The sequence below is a fragment of the Canis lupus genome, chromosome 6 (assembly GCF_003254725.2).
Source record: "Canis lupus dingo isolate Sandy chromosome 6, ASM325472v2, whole genome shotgun sequence".
In the NCBI taxonomy this organism is placed as follows: domain Eukaryota; kingdom Metazoa; phylum Chordata; class Mammalia; order Carnivora; family Canidae; genus Canis; species Canis lupus.
In genome coordinates, this window is record NC_064248.1 from 16,938,829 (window position 1) to 16,956,155 (window position 17,327).

The 17,327-nt window shown below is 46.4% G+C and overlaps 1 protein-coding gene across 1 annotated transcript in view; it reads left to right on the top strand.

Moving 5' to 3' along the window:
* The window catches only part of PRSS36 (serine protease 36), a 36,401-nt gene that overhangs the window by 10,972 nt on the left and 8,102 nt on the right, over window positions 1–17,327 (top strand). Inside the window, exons 3-4 of the mRNA XM_049111034.1 lie at window positions 15,029–15,064; window positions 16,011–16,400. Coding sequence (XP_048966991.1) covers window positions 15,029–15,064; window positions 16,011–16,400 — 426 coding nt within the window. The remainder of the gene's footprint in view (window positions 1–15,028; window positions 15,065–16,010; window positions 16,401–17,327) is intronic.

Consider the following 17,327-nt stretch of genomic DNA (forward strand, 5'->3'; position numbering starts at 1 on the left):
AGGCTCAGAGCCATAGTCATGTACTCCTGGGCAGAGTTAGGGGACCTACATTCATGAACATATTGTTGCCTACCCAGTAGCTGAACAAAATTGGGGTCTGATTAGCAAGAAAGAAGGAAAGAAATAGCTATCACCGTCTTCCCTCTTCTTTTTTGTCTTGGTCGGCTCTCACACTAGCAATCTCAAATAGTATCTTAAAATAGGCAGGAAACATACTTAGGGTATCTCTCTCTCTCTCTCTCTGTCTCTTTTTAAGTAAACTTTAACCCCATGTGGGGCTCGAACTTATAACCCGAGATCAAGAGTCACATGCTCTACCAACTGAGTCTGCCGGATCCCTGAGGCATATCTCTTAAAAAGGAAGATTTCCATTTAGAGCAATACTTGTCTAAGAGATACCAAAACTGAATATTGTGTTTCACCACAACTGGTTCCAATAGCTGAAGCTAATAAACAGGTGTAGACTTTGAGTGACTTCCAGTTGCCAGACCCTTATGGGACCAAACTGAAGATTCCTTCCTGATTAATGAACAATGGGACTTGTTTTAACCAACCGGGTCAGACCTATGGATTCATCCCATTCTATCCAAAGTGTTCATTTTTCATTCATAATTAGCATATTACCATGAAAACCCCTTCCTAATACACAAAACTCTTGACCTTTCCCACTCAGCAACCCTCCCAGTGAATTTCTTCTTCTGTCAAACATATTCAGCTAAAAAAGCTCTTTCAAACTTTGGTGATCTTTGTTTTATTCATTGATAATCTTTAGAAATGATATAATTTAGGGGTGCCTGGGTTGCTCAGTTGGTTAAGAGGCCAACTCTTGGTTTTCAGCTCGGGTCATGATCTCATGGTCATGGGATCAAGCCCCAAGCTGGGCTTTACAATCAGTGCAGGATCTGCTTCAGATTCTCTCTCCCTCTCCCTCCAGCTCACACATACTCTCTCTCTCTCTCTCTCAAATAAATAAATAAAATCTTTTAAAATAATAATAATAATAGGGGATCCCTGGGTGGCTCAGTGGTTTAGTGCCTGCCTTTGGCCCAGGGCGCGATCCTGGAGTCCCAGAATCGGAGTCCTGTGTCAGGCTCCCGGCATGGAGCCTGCTTCTCCCTCTGCCTGTGTCTCTGCCTCTCTCTCTGTGTGTGTCTATCATAAATAAATACATAAATCTTTTTAAAAATAATAATAATAATAAATAAACAAATAGGAATTTGGTCTACAAGTTGACCATCAAGAATAAGAGTATATTAAACCTTTTCTGTAAAGCATAGATAGTAAACATCTTAGGCTTTGTAAAGATCTCTGTCACAAGTACTCAACCTTGCCTTTGTAGCACAAAAGCAGCCAGAGGCAATAAGTAAATGAATGGGAGTAGCTGTGTTACAATAAAACTTTACTTACAAAAACAGGTTGATGGCTGGATTTGGCCAGAGAGCCAGTTTACCAACTCCTGAACTAGAATTAAAACCAGTGAGCTGTGGCCTATATTTTTTTTAATTTTTTAAAGATTTTATTTATTTATTCATGAATGACACTGAGAGAGAGAGAGTGAGAGGCAAAGAACAGGCAGAGGGAGAAGCAGGATCCCCACAAGGATCCTGGTGTGGGACTCCATCCCAGACCCCGGATCACACCCTAAGCCAAAGACAACGCTCCACCACTGAGCCACCCACGTGTCCCTGAACTATGATATATTATAAAAATCAATCTGGGGCAGCCCGGGTGGCTCAGTGGTTTAGTGCCTCCTTCGGCCCGGGGTGTGATCCTGGAGACCTGGGATTGAGTCCCATGTCAGGCTCTCTTCATGGAGCCTGTTTCTCCCTCTGCCTGTGTCTCTGCCTCTCTCTCTCTCTCTCTCTCTCTCTCTCATGAATAAATAAATAAATTTTTTTTAATCAATCTGAAAGTAGGGCAAAAATCAAGTTGGAATCCCTGATTATAGCCAAATCTCTTAAGAGACGTCCTCTGTGGAACAGCAAAACGGGATCAGAAAGCCACATGGTTTCTGCTATGAGCTAATTGGAGCTAAGTACAAATGGGCCTGTCATACCCTAGACAGTTCCTGTACTAACTTAATCCAGGCAGTGGACTTCAGTGATCAGAAATTTAAGATCATTTCTAGGATAGGTCAACTACCAAAGGAGCTAACCGAATTCCAAAACCAAGATACAAAGCAGGTGCTCTTCTGTAAAGAACTATGAGAAATAATGATCTATCTGAGGGCAGAGCCAGCCAAGATCAGCTGCAGAACACCATCCATTCTAACACTCTGATCAGCCCAGCTTGAGTCAATAGTTCTGGGCCAATAACTTGCCAGGGAAGAGAGGTTGTGTCTTCCTTTTTTTTTTTTTTTTAAAGACTTTATTTATTTATTCATGAGAGACACAAAGAGAAAGAGGCAGAGACACAGGCAGAGGGAGAAGTAGGCTCCAGGCAGGGAGCCCGAAGCAGGACCCGATCCTGGGACTTCAGGATCATGTCCTGGGCCGAAGGCAGACCCTCAATCACTGAACCACCCAGACATCCCAAGGTTGTGTCTTCCAAAATGGCTGATAGTATGATATTGGAAAAAGGAGTGAAGGACATTTCTTCTGGGCATTGTAGGCCATATTAAGGCACTTAATTTAATTATAAGAGCCTTGAGTAGCCACAGAAGATTTTTTTTTTTAGTTTATTTTTTTAGGTTTTTAAAATTTTTATTTATTTATTTTAGGGGGAGGCTAGGGAGAGGGACAAGCAGACTCCACACTGAGTGCAGAGCCCTACATGGGGCTTGATCTCATGACCTTGAAATCACAACTTGAGCTGAAACAAAAAGTCAGAAGGTTAACGAACTGAGCCACCCAGACATCCCATAAAGTTTATTTTTTTAATTAAGTAATCTTTTTTATTTAAGTAATCTTTTTTTAATTTTTTTAATTTATTTATGATAGAGAGAGAGAGAGAGAGAGGCAGAGGGAGAAGCAGGCTCCATGCACCGGGAGCCCGATGTGGGACTCGATCCCGGGTCTCCAGGATCGCGCCCCAGGCCAAAGGCAGGCGCCAAACCGCTGCGCCACTCAGGGATCCCTATTTAAGTAATCTCTACTTAATTTTTAATTAAGTAATCTCTAAACATGGGGCTCAAAATCAGGAACCCCAGATCAAGAGTCACATGCTTTTCCAACTGCGATAGCTAGGCCCTCCACCCACAGAAAATGTTTTAAGCAGTGGCAAATAATTTTAAAATTTTATGTCATAGCCAAGATCCCACTCCTGTGGACCACGGAAGTGGATTGGAACAATGGTTATTGTAGGCTGGATAGATAATCTAGAACAGTCGCTGTCCAGTAGGACTTTCTGCAATAAAGAAATGTTCTAGGGATCCCTGGGTGGCACAGCGGTTTGGCGCCTGCCTTTGGCCCAGGGCGCGATCCTGGAGACCCGGGATCGAATCCCACATCGGGCTCCCGGTGCATGGAGCCTGCTTCTCCCTCTGCCTATGTCTCTGCCGCTCTCTCTCTCTCTCTCTCTGATATGACTATCATAAATAAATTTTAAAAAATTTTAAAAAAAGGGAAAGAAACGTTCTACATCTTTGCTGTCCAGTGTGGGAACCACTAGCCACGTGTGGTATTGGGCATTTGAGATGTGGTTAGTGTGACTAAGGAAATGGATTTCAATTTCCACTTAATCAATTTTAATTTTAATTTTAGCAGCCACATGTGGTGACCTCTGTAGTGGATAGTACAGGTCTAGAAGTCCAGCATATGTAGCTCTAGTCTTTGGGGAGCTCTTGGGATTCACTGAGACATCGTCAATATCCTGATAATGATGTACCTGTTTTTTTTTTTTAAGATTTTAATTATTTATTCACAAGAGACACACAGAGAGGCAGAGACGTAGGCAGAGGGAGGAGCAGGATCCCCGCAAGGAGCCTGATGTGGGACTCCATCACAGACCCAGGATCACGCCTGAGCCAAATGCAAACGCTCAACTGTTGGGCCACCTAGGCATCCCTGTACCTGTTTCTGTAGTAAGATAGTCTGAATGGGTTTCTGTTACCTACAGCTTTCTTCCTCATACACTCATTTTATTTATTTATTTTTAAGTTGGCTCTAAGCCCAACGTGGGGCTTGAACTCACAATCTTGATATCAAGAGTCCCATGCTCTACTGACCGAGCCAGGCAAGTGCTCCCTCATACACTCATTTTAGACATTTAGAATTCAGAAAACAAAAACAATCAGCAGGAGAGAGAGCTGCTATGCTATGAATCTGAGCTTCCATCATGCCTCATGCCCCATGTTTACCAGAGGAGTCCAGAAATCTTCCTGGCTCAGGTCTCCAAGTCAGGGCCCTATTGCTTCAAGCCACTTCTCAAAAAATCTCACCCTCACCTCCATCCTCTCCTGGCTTCCTCTCTCACCCCCAGGGAATGCACTGGCTCAGCCACACTCATCCCTTTTGTGCAGGAGAACCTTTCTCTCTGGCTCCCTCTGCCTCTCCTCCCTTTTCTAAAATAAATAAATCTTTTAAAATAAATAAAATGAGGTACTCTTTTTTTTAAAGATTTTATTTATTTTTTCATAAGAGACACAGAGAGAGGCAGAGAAGCAGGGTCCCCGCAGGGAGCCCAATGCAAGACTCTATCCCAGGACCCCAGGATCACACCCTGAGCCCAATGCAGATACTCAACCGCTGAGCCACCCAGGTGACCCAAGTGAGGTACTCTTAAAGTAGGGCAACTCATTGGAGACCAAAATGCTGAGTCCTAGGGCAATTTCTGGCTTCAATAGTCCTCAGCTGCTCAGGGGCTATATTGAGAGAAAGGTTGGGAGACTCCTGGGGATGTGGTACCAGCAAGATCCCTGGAGACCAGGTGATGGAGGCAGGTGGTGCTGGTGTGACAGTGAAATGGAAGTAGTAGTTACTCTTCCTGCCACAAGAGGGAGCACGAGGAGGCTCCTACCAGTTAACTAGGCTTCAGAGGACAGTCAATATGTCAACTTTATCAATAATTTTTCAAATATCCCCATTCAGAGGATCACTCCACCGAGGAACATGGACATGGACCGTGCACTTTAGATCCTACCTCAAGCAATGTTGGAGCCCACTCCAGAAAGTTTCATTCTTCCAAGCAGAAATGACAACACAGTAACTCAGCATGACAATATCATGGCCAACGTAATAGCATTGCCAGATTTAGCAAATAAAAACACAGAACAACAATTACATCTAGGGACCCCTGAGTGGCTCAGTCGTGGAGCATCTGCCTTTGGCTCAGGGAGTGATCATGGGGTCATGGGATCAAGTCCTGCATCAGGCTTCCCTACAGGGAGCCTGCTTCTCCCTCTGCCTATGTTTCTGACTCTCTCGGTGTCTCCCATGAATAAATAAATAGAGTCTTAAAGAAAATTATTAATTGATTACCTGAGGTTTAACTTAATATCCTCTATCTTATCTAGCAGCCTTCAATGGGGTTACATATGCTTTAACATTTTCCAAACTGGAATATTTGTAGGCTTGCTCTCTAATGACACTCATTCTGGGACTAATTGGAGCAGATATTCCAGATTCTTTTCTGAGAAGACATATGGTATATGGTCCTGCCCACAGGATTTTCACATAGCAACCCTGACCAGAAGTGGAATAACTTCAAATTTGTGCACATCTTCTCTTCACAAGAGATGCAGTGCTGCCCACCTTAGCTTATGTGACCTAGATGTGGCTCTGCCCTTTACCTGTGAAACGGTCTCCTGCTCCCTCCATTCAGCACCTTTCAAAAGCTTGGCTGAGAGAAAGAATATTCTTCTTCCAGTTTTATTGAGAAGTAATTGACCTACAAGAGAAACAATATTTTTAAAGGATTGTCTGAAGAAGGTCTTTTTTTTTTCTAGGTCAGTGATAATAACAACCTTCTTAGTGAGAAAGCCATTTCAGAAAATAAGTAACATGTTTCCAAATTTTTTTAAAGAAATTATCTTTTTTTATCAAGAATGTAATAGCAACAATTTTGCTTGAGCATGCTTTTATTTTTTTTAATTTTTTTTATTTATTTATGATAGTCACAGAGAGAGAGAGAGAGAGGCAGAGACACAAGCAGAGGGAGAAGCAGGCTCCATGCACCGGGAGCCCGATGTGGGATTTGATCCCGGGTCTCCAGGATCGCGCCCTGGGCCAAAGGCAGGCGCTAAACCGCTGCACCACCCAGGGATCCCCCTTGAGCATGCTTTTATTGTTTCTCCAGTTGCTAAAGGGTCTCATGATTTTGGCTAAACTTTCAGAAACTATATAACATACTCCCCTGTGTATCTGATGTAATGTGCCACCTTCTACCAAAGTTTGTGGTCTAGGAAAGCACTTTTGGATCTGGTTCAGTTTATCCTTAACTGACCTTGGAATTCACTTACTTGCAAAGTGTGTTTTGTCTCTTTTCATTCAGGCATAATAAGCAGACAGTAAAGCTCATAAAGTGTACTAATCTTAAAGGTTTAGCTTAATGAAATTTTGCATTTGTGTACACCTGTGTAGCCAACACCCAGATCAAGATATAGAATTTTCATGCACTCTAGCAAGTTCCTTTATATTCCTTCCTGGTCAATACTTCCACTGGAGGTAACCACTATTCTGACTTTTATCAATATCAATTAGTTTTGTTTGTTCTTTCTTTCGTTTTTGTTTTTTAAGATTTTATTTATTTTTTCGAGATGGAGAGAGAGTGAGGAAGAGAGAGCGGAAGTGGGGGTTACAGAGAGAGAGAGAGAGAGGGAAGCAAATTCCCCACTAAGTAGGAAGCCCCATTCGGGGCTCAATCCCAGTACCTGGGATAAGAATCTGAGCCGGAAAACAGACGCTTAACAGGCTGAGCCACCCAGATGCCCCTAGTTTTTCTTTTTTTTCCCCCTCTTTATTTTTTTAAGATTATTTATTTATTTATTCATGAGAGACACAGGCAGAGGGAGAAGCAGACTCATGCAGGGAGCCTGATGTGGGACTTGATCCCAGAATTTCGGGATCACGCCCTGAGCCCAAGGCAGACACTCAACCCCTGAGCCACCCAGGCTGCCCCTTTTTTCCCCTCCTCTTTAAAGATTTTATTTATTTATTCAGGAGAGACATACAGAGAAAGAGAGGCAGAGGCACAGGCAGAGGGAGAAGCAGGCTCCTCAAGGGGAGCCTGATGTGGGACTCGATCCCAGGACTCCAGGGCCACATCCTGAGCCAAAGGCAGACGTCCAACCACTGAGCCACCCAAGTGTCCTAGCTTTGCTTTTTCTTAAGTTGTATATAATCATACAGTATGATACCTCTCTTCAGTGAACATAATTTCTGTGAGATTCATTCATATTGTCACACATATCAGTGATTCTTTTTTATTGCTGCATAGTATTCCTTTGTATGAATGCACCACAATAATAAATTGTCAATTTTCCTGTTACTAGACATTTATGTTGTTTCTGGGTTTGGGCTCTTGTGAATAAAGATGCTATGGGCACTATGCTATGTTCATGTCTTTTGGTGCACTCATTTCTCTTATATGTAATCATAGAAGTATTTGGAGATCATAATACAGCTTTGCACTTAGCTTTAGCCAATACTGCTACATTTCTTTCTTTCTTTTTTTTTACATTTTATTTATTTATTTTAATTTTCAAAAAACATTTTATTTACTTATTTGAAAGAGCGCATGAGAGGGGAGGAGAGGCAGAGGGAGAAGCAGACTCCCTGCTGAACAGGGACTCCAATGTGGGGCTCAATCCCAGGACCCCGAGACCACCACCTGAGCTGAAGGCAGACACTCAACCAACTGAACCACCCCAGGTTTCCCTGTTTATTATTTATTTATATATTTATATATTTTTAAATGATTTGATTTATTTATTCATGAGAGACACACACACAGAGAAAGAAGCACAGGCAGAGAGAAAAGCAGGCTCCATGCAGGGCGTCTGATGTGGAACTCGATCCGGGTCTCAGGATCATGCCCCAGGCTGAAGGCAGCGCCAAACTGCCAAGCCACCCAGGCTGCCCCTATTTATTTATTTTTAAAGTATATTTTACCTTACATGGCAAAAAGGTCTTTGCAAATGTGATTGAGAATATGGATCTTTATTTATTTTTAAATATTTTATTTATTCATGAGAGACACAGAGAGAAGGCAGAGACATAGGCAGAGAGAGAAGCAGACTCCTCACAGGAGCCTGATGTGGGACTCAATCCCAAAACTCCAGGATCACACCCTGGGCCAAAGGCAGATGCTCAAGCACTGAGCCACCCAAGCGTCCCGAGAGTATGGATCCAGGTGGGCCCATTAATCATGTGAATCCTTAAACTCAGAGAACCCTTCCTGATTTGGTCAGACAGAAAGATGTGAAGACAAATGAAAGGTCTTCCGAGCCACCCAGGGGTCCCTGGAGCCTACTTTTAAAAAAAAAGGTCAGAGGGACAACGCCTTGGGTGGCTCGGTGATTGAGTGTCTGCCTTGGCCTCAGGGCGTGATCCTGGGGTCCCCGGGTCGAGTCCCGCATCGGGCTCCCTGCATGGAGCCTGCTTCTCCCTCTGCCTGTGTCTCTGCCTCTCTCTCTCTCTCTCTCTCTGTGTATGTCTCTCATGAATAAATAAATAAAATCTTTAATAAATAAAAATAAAAAAGGGTCAGAGAGATGCAACCTTGTTGGCTCCAAAGAGAAAGGGAACAAGGAGCCAATGAATGAGAGCAGCCTCTAGAAGCTGAAAAGGCAAGGAAATGGATTCTCCCTTAGCGCCTCCAGGAAGGAACTCAGCCGTGATGACACCTAGGGTGATGTTAGACCAGCAAGATCCATGTCAGATGTTTTTTTTTTTAAAGATTTTAATTATTTATTTCAGAGAGAGAGGGCAAGCATGATAGGTGGGGTGGGGGAGGCAGAGGGAGAAGCAGGCTCCCTGCTGAGCAGGGAGCCTGATGCAGGGCTCAATCCCAGGGCTCTGGGACTATGACCTAAACCAAAGACAGATGCTTAATCAAGTGAGCCACCCAGGCGCCGCTCCATGTTAGATTCCTAATCCTCTGATTAGGATAACAAGCTTGCGTAGCTTTAAGCCACTAATTGTATAGTTATTTGTTACCTCGGCAATAGAAAATGAATATATTAGCTGATGTGTAATTTCCCCTTCCACTGATCCGACCAGCAGAGAACTGCGTTATGTGTCTATGTATCGCCTCTTACCCAGAGGCAACCACCATACAATTATTTTATTGACTTGTGGTTTGATTATGGGGTTACTGGCTGCCATTAAGCGGCACTATGAAAACCAGCTTCATGAAACTCTCTGTTGCTTTTGCCATAATGGTGTTGTTGGGGAAGATTTCATTACATCAGTTTCCTCTCCATTTGAACCTGCAGGAGAAAATTATCTTTTTAATAAAGATTATTTATTTATTTATTTATTTATTTATTTGAGAGAGAGAGAGAGAGTACAAGTGGAAGGCAGGGAAGGAAGAAGCAGGCTCTTGGCTGAGCCCAATATGGGGCTGGACCCCAAGATCCCCAAGACCAGGACCCGAGCTAAGGGCAGACACTCAACCAACTGAGCCAGCCAGGCACCCCAGAAAATTATTTTCTGTCCTAGTATCTGGAAGAAAGACTCTGCTTGGGTTTCCGTATTTGTGTTTGTTGGCTGTTAGGAAGCTTAGAGCAGTGATTCTCAAGCAAGCATATCTTGGGCTAGAATAACTACCAGAATCCTCAGGGCAGCTTTTGCAAAATGTGCTTACAGCTTACACCCCTCAGAAATTTCAATCTGTCTCCCTAGAGGAAAGTGTTCCCCTTCCTCTCACAAGATCCATGGCTTTGGTGAGCCACTGTGCTATTTGATGACAGATAAAACTCTCTAAAGGACTTGATATATAAGGGAAGCCATTTTAGATTTCTAAGTCAGCATGACTACATAAATTTTATTTAAACCAAAAACCAGGAGCACTTGGCTGGCTCAGGTGGTGGTAGAGTATGAGACTCTTTTTTTGTTTGTTTTTAAGAGTTACTAATCTTTAAAAAAAAAAAAAAAAGATTTATTGGGACACCTGGGTGGCTCAGTGGTTGAGAATCTGCCTTTGGCTCAGGTCATGATCCCAGGGTTCTGGGATTGAGTCCTGCATCAGACTCCCCACAGACTCCTTGCTTCTCCCTCTGCCTGTGTCTCTGCCTCTCTCTGTGTCTCTCATGAATAAATAAAATCTTAAAAAAGAAAAAGATTTATTTATTTATTTGAGAGCAAGAGAAAGTGGGAGAGAGAATCTTCAGCAGACTCTTCACTGAGCACAGAGCCTTACATGGGGCTCCATCTCATGACCCAAAGATTGGGACCCGAGCTGAAATCAAGAGTTGGACACTCAACCAACTGAACCACCCCCCAGGTACCCTGAGCATATCACTCTTGATTTTGGAGTTGTGAGTTCGAACCCTGTGTTGGGTGTAAAGATTACTCAAAAATAAAATCTTTATAAAGATTAACACAAATAAACAAAAGCCTATTTTATGGCCCACACAGCATAATAGAACACCTCCTTTGTAAATGAGTAGCCTAAAAGAAAGCCATCTTATTCGTAAGATATGGTCAGTGCTCCTACTCCTTGAATTTCTTGACATTAAAACTTGTGATTTCTGCCTAAATATTAATCTATAATTTTTGACTTCTATAGATGTAAAAAAGTAGATAGCCCTGTAAGAACTGTTCATTCTCTGGAGCACTTTCTTCCCTGTGAAGACTGGGAAGCCTTTCCCAAGCTGCTGTCCTAACTTGGGCTCAAATAAAATTCTCTTTCTTACTTTTAGGGATTCTGAAAGGTTTGTTCATTTTGCATCAACATACTTAAAGGAACAAACCCTATTTTTCAGGTCTGCTGAGTTGGAGAAAGGGCTAAGAATTATTGTCTTAGGGGCTTCTGAAATGACTAAGACAATAGAGCATGTGACTCTTGATCTCAGGGGCTTGAGTTTGAGACCCAAATTGGATGTAGTTTACTTAAAAAGAAAAAAATTGTTGTCTTAGAGCAGCAGTTCTCAAATATGGTCTGGGAACTTCTGAAGCGGTTCCCAAGACCATTTTAAGGGGTGCCTAAGGCCAAAAGTATTTTCATGATGTCAAGTGTACAATACAGGTTTCAAAAGGCTACTTGACTAATGATATTTCAAAAGGCTGGCTGCAAAAGCAGATATGAGAAATCCAGCTGTAGTCTATTCATCCAGACACTAGCGAGGTTTGCAAAAATGTCTCTATTTTCACTTTTTTTCTCACAGATTTTATTTACTTTTTTTTACATATTTATTTATTTACTTATGATAGACATAGAGAGAGAGAGAGAAGCAGAGACACAGGAGGAGGGAGAAGCAGGCTCCTTGCCAGGAGCCCAACATGGGACTCGATCCCGGGACTCCAGGATTGCGCCCTGGGCCAAAGGCAGGTGCCAAACCGCTGAGCCACCCAGGGATCCCCAAGATTTTATTTATTTATTCATGAGAGACACAGAGAGAGAGAGGCAGAAGGAAAATCAGGCTCCGCATGACCTGAGCCAAAGGCAGATGCTTAACCACTAAGTCACCCAGGCTCCCCTGCTCTTTTCACTTTTAAAACAATGTCATTCTTTCACTATTTTTTTGAAAAAATATCTTTCATTAAAAATGTTACTTACATTAACCGGTAACAGATTTTTTTTAGTGAATTAATAAGTAATTTTAAGTGTTTCTGAGTTTTAATTTCAAAGGCAGTAAACATTGATAGAATCCAAATAAACAAAAATTCTGGTTTCCTCAATAATTTTTAAGATTGTACAGAGGTCCTGAAACCAAAGTGTTTGAGAACTACTGAATTGCAGTAGTTTGTAGGCTAGTGTGTTCATGGCATGCGTGTTTTGCTTTCACCAAACTATACCCTCTCTCTTCTTTCCTATCTTTGTCCATTGCCTCATTTTGCTGAGTGTTTTGTTGTATAAATGGTCCTTTATCCTTGGAGAGGCAAATGCCTACGAATGAATGTCTGAGGGGACTTAGAAACCCCAAGAATTGCGACTCTTGATCTTGGAGTTGTGAATTCAAGCCCCACGTTGGGCATAGAGCTTCTTTTAAACAAGCAAATCGAAACTCCAGGATTAAAAAAAAGGAAACTCCAGGATTGTGTTAATGAGTCTGCCACCAAGTTTACCTTCATTGTCTCCGTGGACTTGCTAAAGTTAGCAAGTTTATCAATTAACTCCAGTGGATTGTGCATCCCTGTGTTTGTATTTCCTCCCTTCCTAATCACATCTCATCCCCTCTGCTCTTGCTGCCCTGGGATTGTACTTCCCAGTAAGGCACAAATATGTGGGCTCTGCCCAGACGTCTATTTTCTAGGGAAACTGGACTACTAGAGTTGTATATTATTAGCCTATATTATTGGTAAGAAAATCAATATATGGGTATCCCATGCTTTTCAAAAGTTTGCATTATGCCACTTGGCTTTTAGGAAAGGCCTACGTGAGTACTTGTTTTCGCTAACCGAAAGAAATCCAAAGAGGATCTTCACTTTTTCGAAAAAAAAAAAAAAAAGGTGAAAAGTGAAAATAGCCCTCAGTGTTTGTTTTGCAGCCAGCTGTACAGAGGCAGCAAGCACCCTGAGATCTCCTACCCTGGGAACTACACTCAGCATCTTAGCAGCAAGCTGTCATAGTGTTGAACTGTACGAGCACCTGTGCTTGATCTCAATTTATACTGTGCATTTGTTACCAAGATATGTCCTAAGGTATCAGAAAAGCCTAAGAGAGGGGTGCCTGGCTGGCTCAGTGAGTGAAGCGTGCAATTCTTGATCTCGGGGTTGTGCATTCGAGGCCCACGTTGGGTGTAGAGATCATTTCAAAACAAAATCTTTGAAAAAAAAAGAAAGAAGAGCCCAAGAGAGGTGATCTTTGGATCTGGGAATGTTAAAAATATTTTCCATATAAACTGATAGTAATTGTTTCTTTGCTTTATGCCATTTCTGCTTCCAAAAGTTTTCTTTTTTAAAAATATACTTATACATTTTTTATTTTTTAAAGACTTTATGTATTTATTCATGAGAGACACAGAGAGAGTCAGAGGGAGAAGCAGGTTCCATGCAGGGAGCCCGACACGGGACTCAGTCCTGGGTCTCCAGGATCACATCTGGGGCTGAAGGTGGTGCTAAACCACTGAGCCACCAGGGCTGCCCCAAAAGTTTTTGTAGAAATGCTTTACTTGGGAAGCCTGGGTGGCTCAGCAGTTGAGCGTCTACCTTCGGCTCAGGGCGGGATCCTGGAGTCCCGGGATCGAGTCCCACATCAGGTTCCCCTTGAGGAGTCTGCTTTTCCCTCTGCTTCTGTCTCTGCCTCTCTCTGTGTGTCTCTCGTGAATAAATAAATAAATCTTGGAGAAGAAGAAAGAAGAAGAAGAAGAAGAAGAAGAAGAAGAAGAAGAAGAAGAAGAAGAAGAAGAAGAAGAAGAAGAAGAAGAAGAAGGAGAAGAAGAAATGCTCTGCTTGTGGGTAGCAGGGGAAACCTGAGTGTGGCTATTCTGTGACTCTCCAGGTCTACTCTCCACCCCTTCTCTATCCTGATCTGCTCCCCCAGAGCGACCTTCACAGGCCACATCGCAGGCTCCCCATCACTTTGGCTTCTGGGAAGTTTCAGGGACAGGGAGGAGCTGGCAGGTGATCAGAGGGTAGGAGGAAAGTGAGATGGGGACTTTTATTTCCCAGCTCTCTGCCTACTGAGCCACAGGTTGATAAAGATTGCATTCCTCCATGGAGGGAGCTCCCGACTCATCAGCCTCTCCTCCAGCTACAGCTCTTCCTTTGGGCTTCCAGCGTGTGCTCTCTCTCTGCGTCTCCATTACTGCTAACCTCAAGATTCTTCACCATCCCTTGGTGGTTCCCTGAACCCTGCCTATACCTCTGTAAATAGTTCCTTCATTAAATTCCTCTCAATTCCTCTTTGAGGCACCACATGTTTCTTAGGTGGCCTCCTACTGAAACACACAGAGGGGTTGAGTGACTTTCCCAAGGTCACACAAAGAGTGACAACACTTGAGAGTACTCTAACACAGAAAAGGGTGCTATCTTTTTGGCTTTGCCAGCCTGCCCAGCCCCCTCCCAGAATCCTCAGCCCTGCCCAACCTGCCGGAAATCTGTGATCCTTTTGTTGGGATGGGATTGAATTCCCTAGGGCTCCCTTCCCAGACCTGGCCAGCAACTCCAGTAACCAGAGCTGTGTGAGAAGAAAGGACCAAGCCTTTGGGGTAAGGCACACCCTGAACAGAGGTGAGGTCTCAGGTGAGTCACGCCACTGAGGGGCCACCTCCTCTGTCCCCAGGGCCTGGGTTCACCCACAGCCTGGCCTCACCAAGGAGCCAATACATCAGCCTCCCAGCACCTTGGTTGTCCTCTCCTCCCACCTTTGCCCACAGGGTTCTCCACTCTTCCATCGCCCACTCAACAGCGCCGTGGAGCTAGGACATCTGCCTCCCACCCCCACCTTGGGCCTCCAGTGATGTGAGATGCTCACAGGGCTCTGGGTGGGGCCTACAGGCTCCCTAACTTCCCCTTCCAGCCCCAGATCCTCTCAGATTGCCAGAGATGGGCTCCAGCCAGGGAGGGTGGGGCTGCTCCTGGGACCATCAGGTGTCACACGGGCTGTCTAGGCAGTGACAGAGCTGTGACTGGGAGCAGACCTTCACCCATCTCCGTGCCTCCAGCTGACTCAAATGTGCCATGTCCCACCACCTGCTCCTTCCGCTGGTGATCCTCGGTAACTTCAGGAGACAGGAGATGGCTACAATGGGCCAGGGTCCTAGTATCTGGGGAGCTGGAAACCAGGACTCCTGGGTTCTGTGTGGGTAATGGGGGGGTCAGAGGAGGAAGGGGAGGAGGGAGTGAGATGTCAGAAGGGAGAGGAATAGTGTTTGAGAGGGGAAAGAGGCTTGGGTGTCATAGGGAGATGGAGCTTGCTGGGAGGGCATCAGGGAGGGCTTATCAAAGTGTAGATCTCTAGCCTCTCCCTGCTTCCCTCTTTCTAGCCATCAGCCCCATCCCAGGAGCTTTCCAGAACTCAGGTAAGGCAGTTGCGGGGTGGTGGGGAGTCATGTGGGAGGCAGCGAAGACAGGAGGGGTAACATGCCTACTGGCAGGGGACTGAACGCCCAGGGACTGGGAAGGGAAGGGGGCAGGGGCCTAAGAACAGGAAGGTGGGGCTGAGCAGTGTCGCGGGCTGGAAGTCACCAGTACCTTCCTCTCTTTACCTTCTAACCCTCAGCTCTCAGTTCCACCCAAGAAGAACCTGAAGATCTAGGTAAGGAAGAGTGGGGAGTTCCTCAGATCCTAAGGAAAGTCAAGGCTGGCTAGGCGAGGAGGGAGGTGGAAGTCACTGGAAAATTAGACGTGCCAAGGTCCTCACTGTTCTTGTTCAGAGGGGCAAACTGAGGCCGGGTGGGAGACAGGGCTTCGTCTTGAGCTCCCTGGGTGCCCCGGCGTCGGGCGGCCGGCAGGCGACAGCCTCCTCGGTGCCCCAATGCAGACTGCGGTCGCCCTGAGCCCTCTGCCCGAATCATGGGGGGCTCGGACGCGCGGCCGGGGAGCTGGCCGTGGCAGGTGAGCCTGCATCAGAGCGGGAGCCACATCTGCGGGGGCTCCCTCGTCGCGCCTTCCTGGGTGCTCTCGGCGGCTCACTGTTTCGTGACGTGAGTATCGGCCCGCAGCCCACCCGGGTCCACAGCCAGCCCCGCCTGCCCCGCGGCTTGAGACGGCGCGGCGCGGGTCCCCGCCCTACCCCCACCCCCACCCCCACCTTCCCCACCCCCACCCCCGGCCCCAAGGGCTCTGCGGGGCGGGGTCGCCCTGGTTCCCAATGCGGTGGGCGCCGCCTGCAGGCCCGCCCCACCACTCCACCAGACATCCGACCCTGAATCCCGTCTGTCCGGGTCCCCCAGCCAACCAACCAGCTGGGAATCGGGTCCACGCCTCCCTCTTTCTGGGAACCTATCTGAACCCGGATCTCTCCAGCCCCGAATCCCGACCCAGGTTTCCCGCCGGCCCCACCTTCCCGCGGGCTCCGAGCCACGGGACCCCCACGACAGCCGGCCTCCCCCCTCCCGCCCCGGCCTCCGCGCAGGAACGGGACCCTGGAGCCCGCGGCCGCGTGGTCGGTACTGCTGGGCGCGCACTCCCAGGCCGCGGCCCCCGACGGCGCGCACGTGCGCGCGGTGGCCGCCATCCTCGTGCCGCGCGACTACAGCGGCGTGGACCGCGGCGCCGACCTGGCCCTGCTGCGCCTCGCCTCGCCCGCCAGGCTGGGCCCCGCCGTGCGGCCCGTCTGCCTGCCGCGCGCCTCGCACCGCTTCGCCCACGGCACCACCTGCTGGGCCACCGGCTGGGGGGACGTCCAGGAAGCGGGTGAGTGTCGGGGACGTGGGTCCCGGCGGCCGCGGAGCCCGCTGAGGAGTCCTCGGGGCCGGGCCTCGGGAGGTGGAGACCTCGGCCCGCCGGTGAGCGCTCCGCCCGTCTCCCTCTATCTCCCCGCTAAGGGCTCGCAGACCAGGACTACTGACTCACCCAACCCGTTACCTCTTCACCTTTCCTGCCAGTTTTTTTCTTTCCCGGATTTAGGATCCGACCAGGGTTCCCATCCTAGCTGGGCTGTTTCAGACAAAGCGCTTCACCCAATCCATTGCTTCCTCTGAAAATTGAGGAAAATCGTGCCAGTGCATGGGGTTGTCGGGTGGATTAAGTGAGGAAATCCATGTAAAGTTGATAAAGTTGATAGCACGGTGCCGAACATACTAATTAATGCACTTTAGGTACTTTTACCCTAGATAATCGTGCACTAAAGCACAGAGCCTGGCATATCCTAAGCGTTCAGCAAATGTCGGTTTCTGCCCTCCTTTCTCCGGTCCCTCTCCTCCCATCCTACCCTTCTCTCATTCATCCTCTACTTACTCACCTCCTGTCTTTTCCCTACTCACCCTCATTCACTCAGCTCATCTTTCATTTATTCAACAGATATTTCTTGAGCACCTTCTCAATGGGCTGGGCACTGAGGCATTAGAGATACGCCAGTGAACATAACTAGCAAAAGTCCCTGCCTCAGAGCTTAAATTCTAGTAGGTAGACAAGCTATACATTCAGTAGATTGAGCAAACATTACACTAGAAGGTTTGGAAGAGGGACGCCTGGGTGGTTCAGTGGTTGAGCGTCTGCCTTCGGCTCACGGCGTGATCCTGGTCCAGGGATGGAGTCCCACATCTGGCTCCCTGTGAGGAGCCTGCTTCTTCTTCTATCTGTATCTCTGCTTCCCTCTGTGTCTCTCATGAATAAATAAAT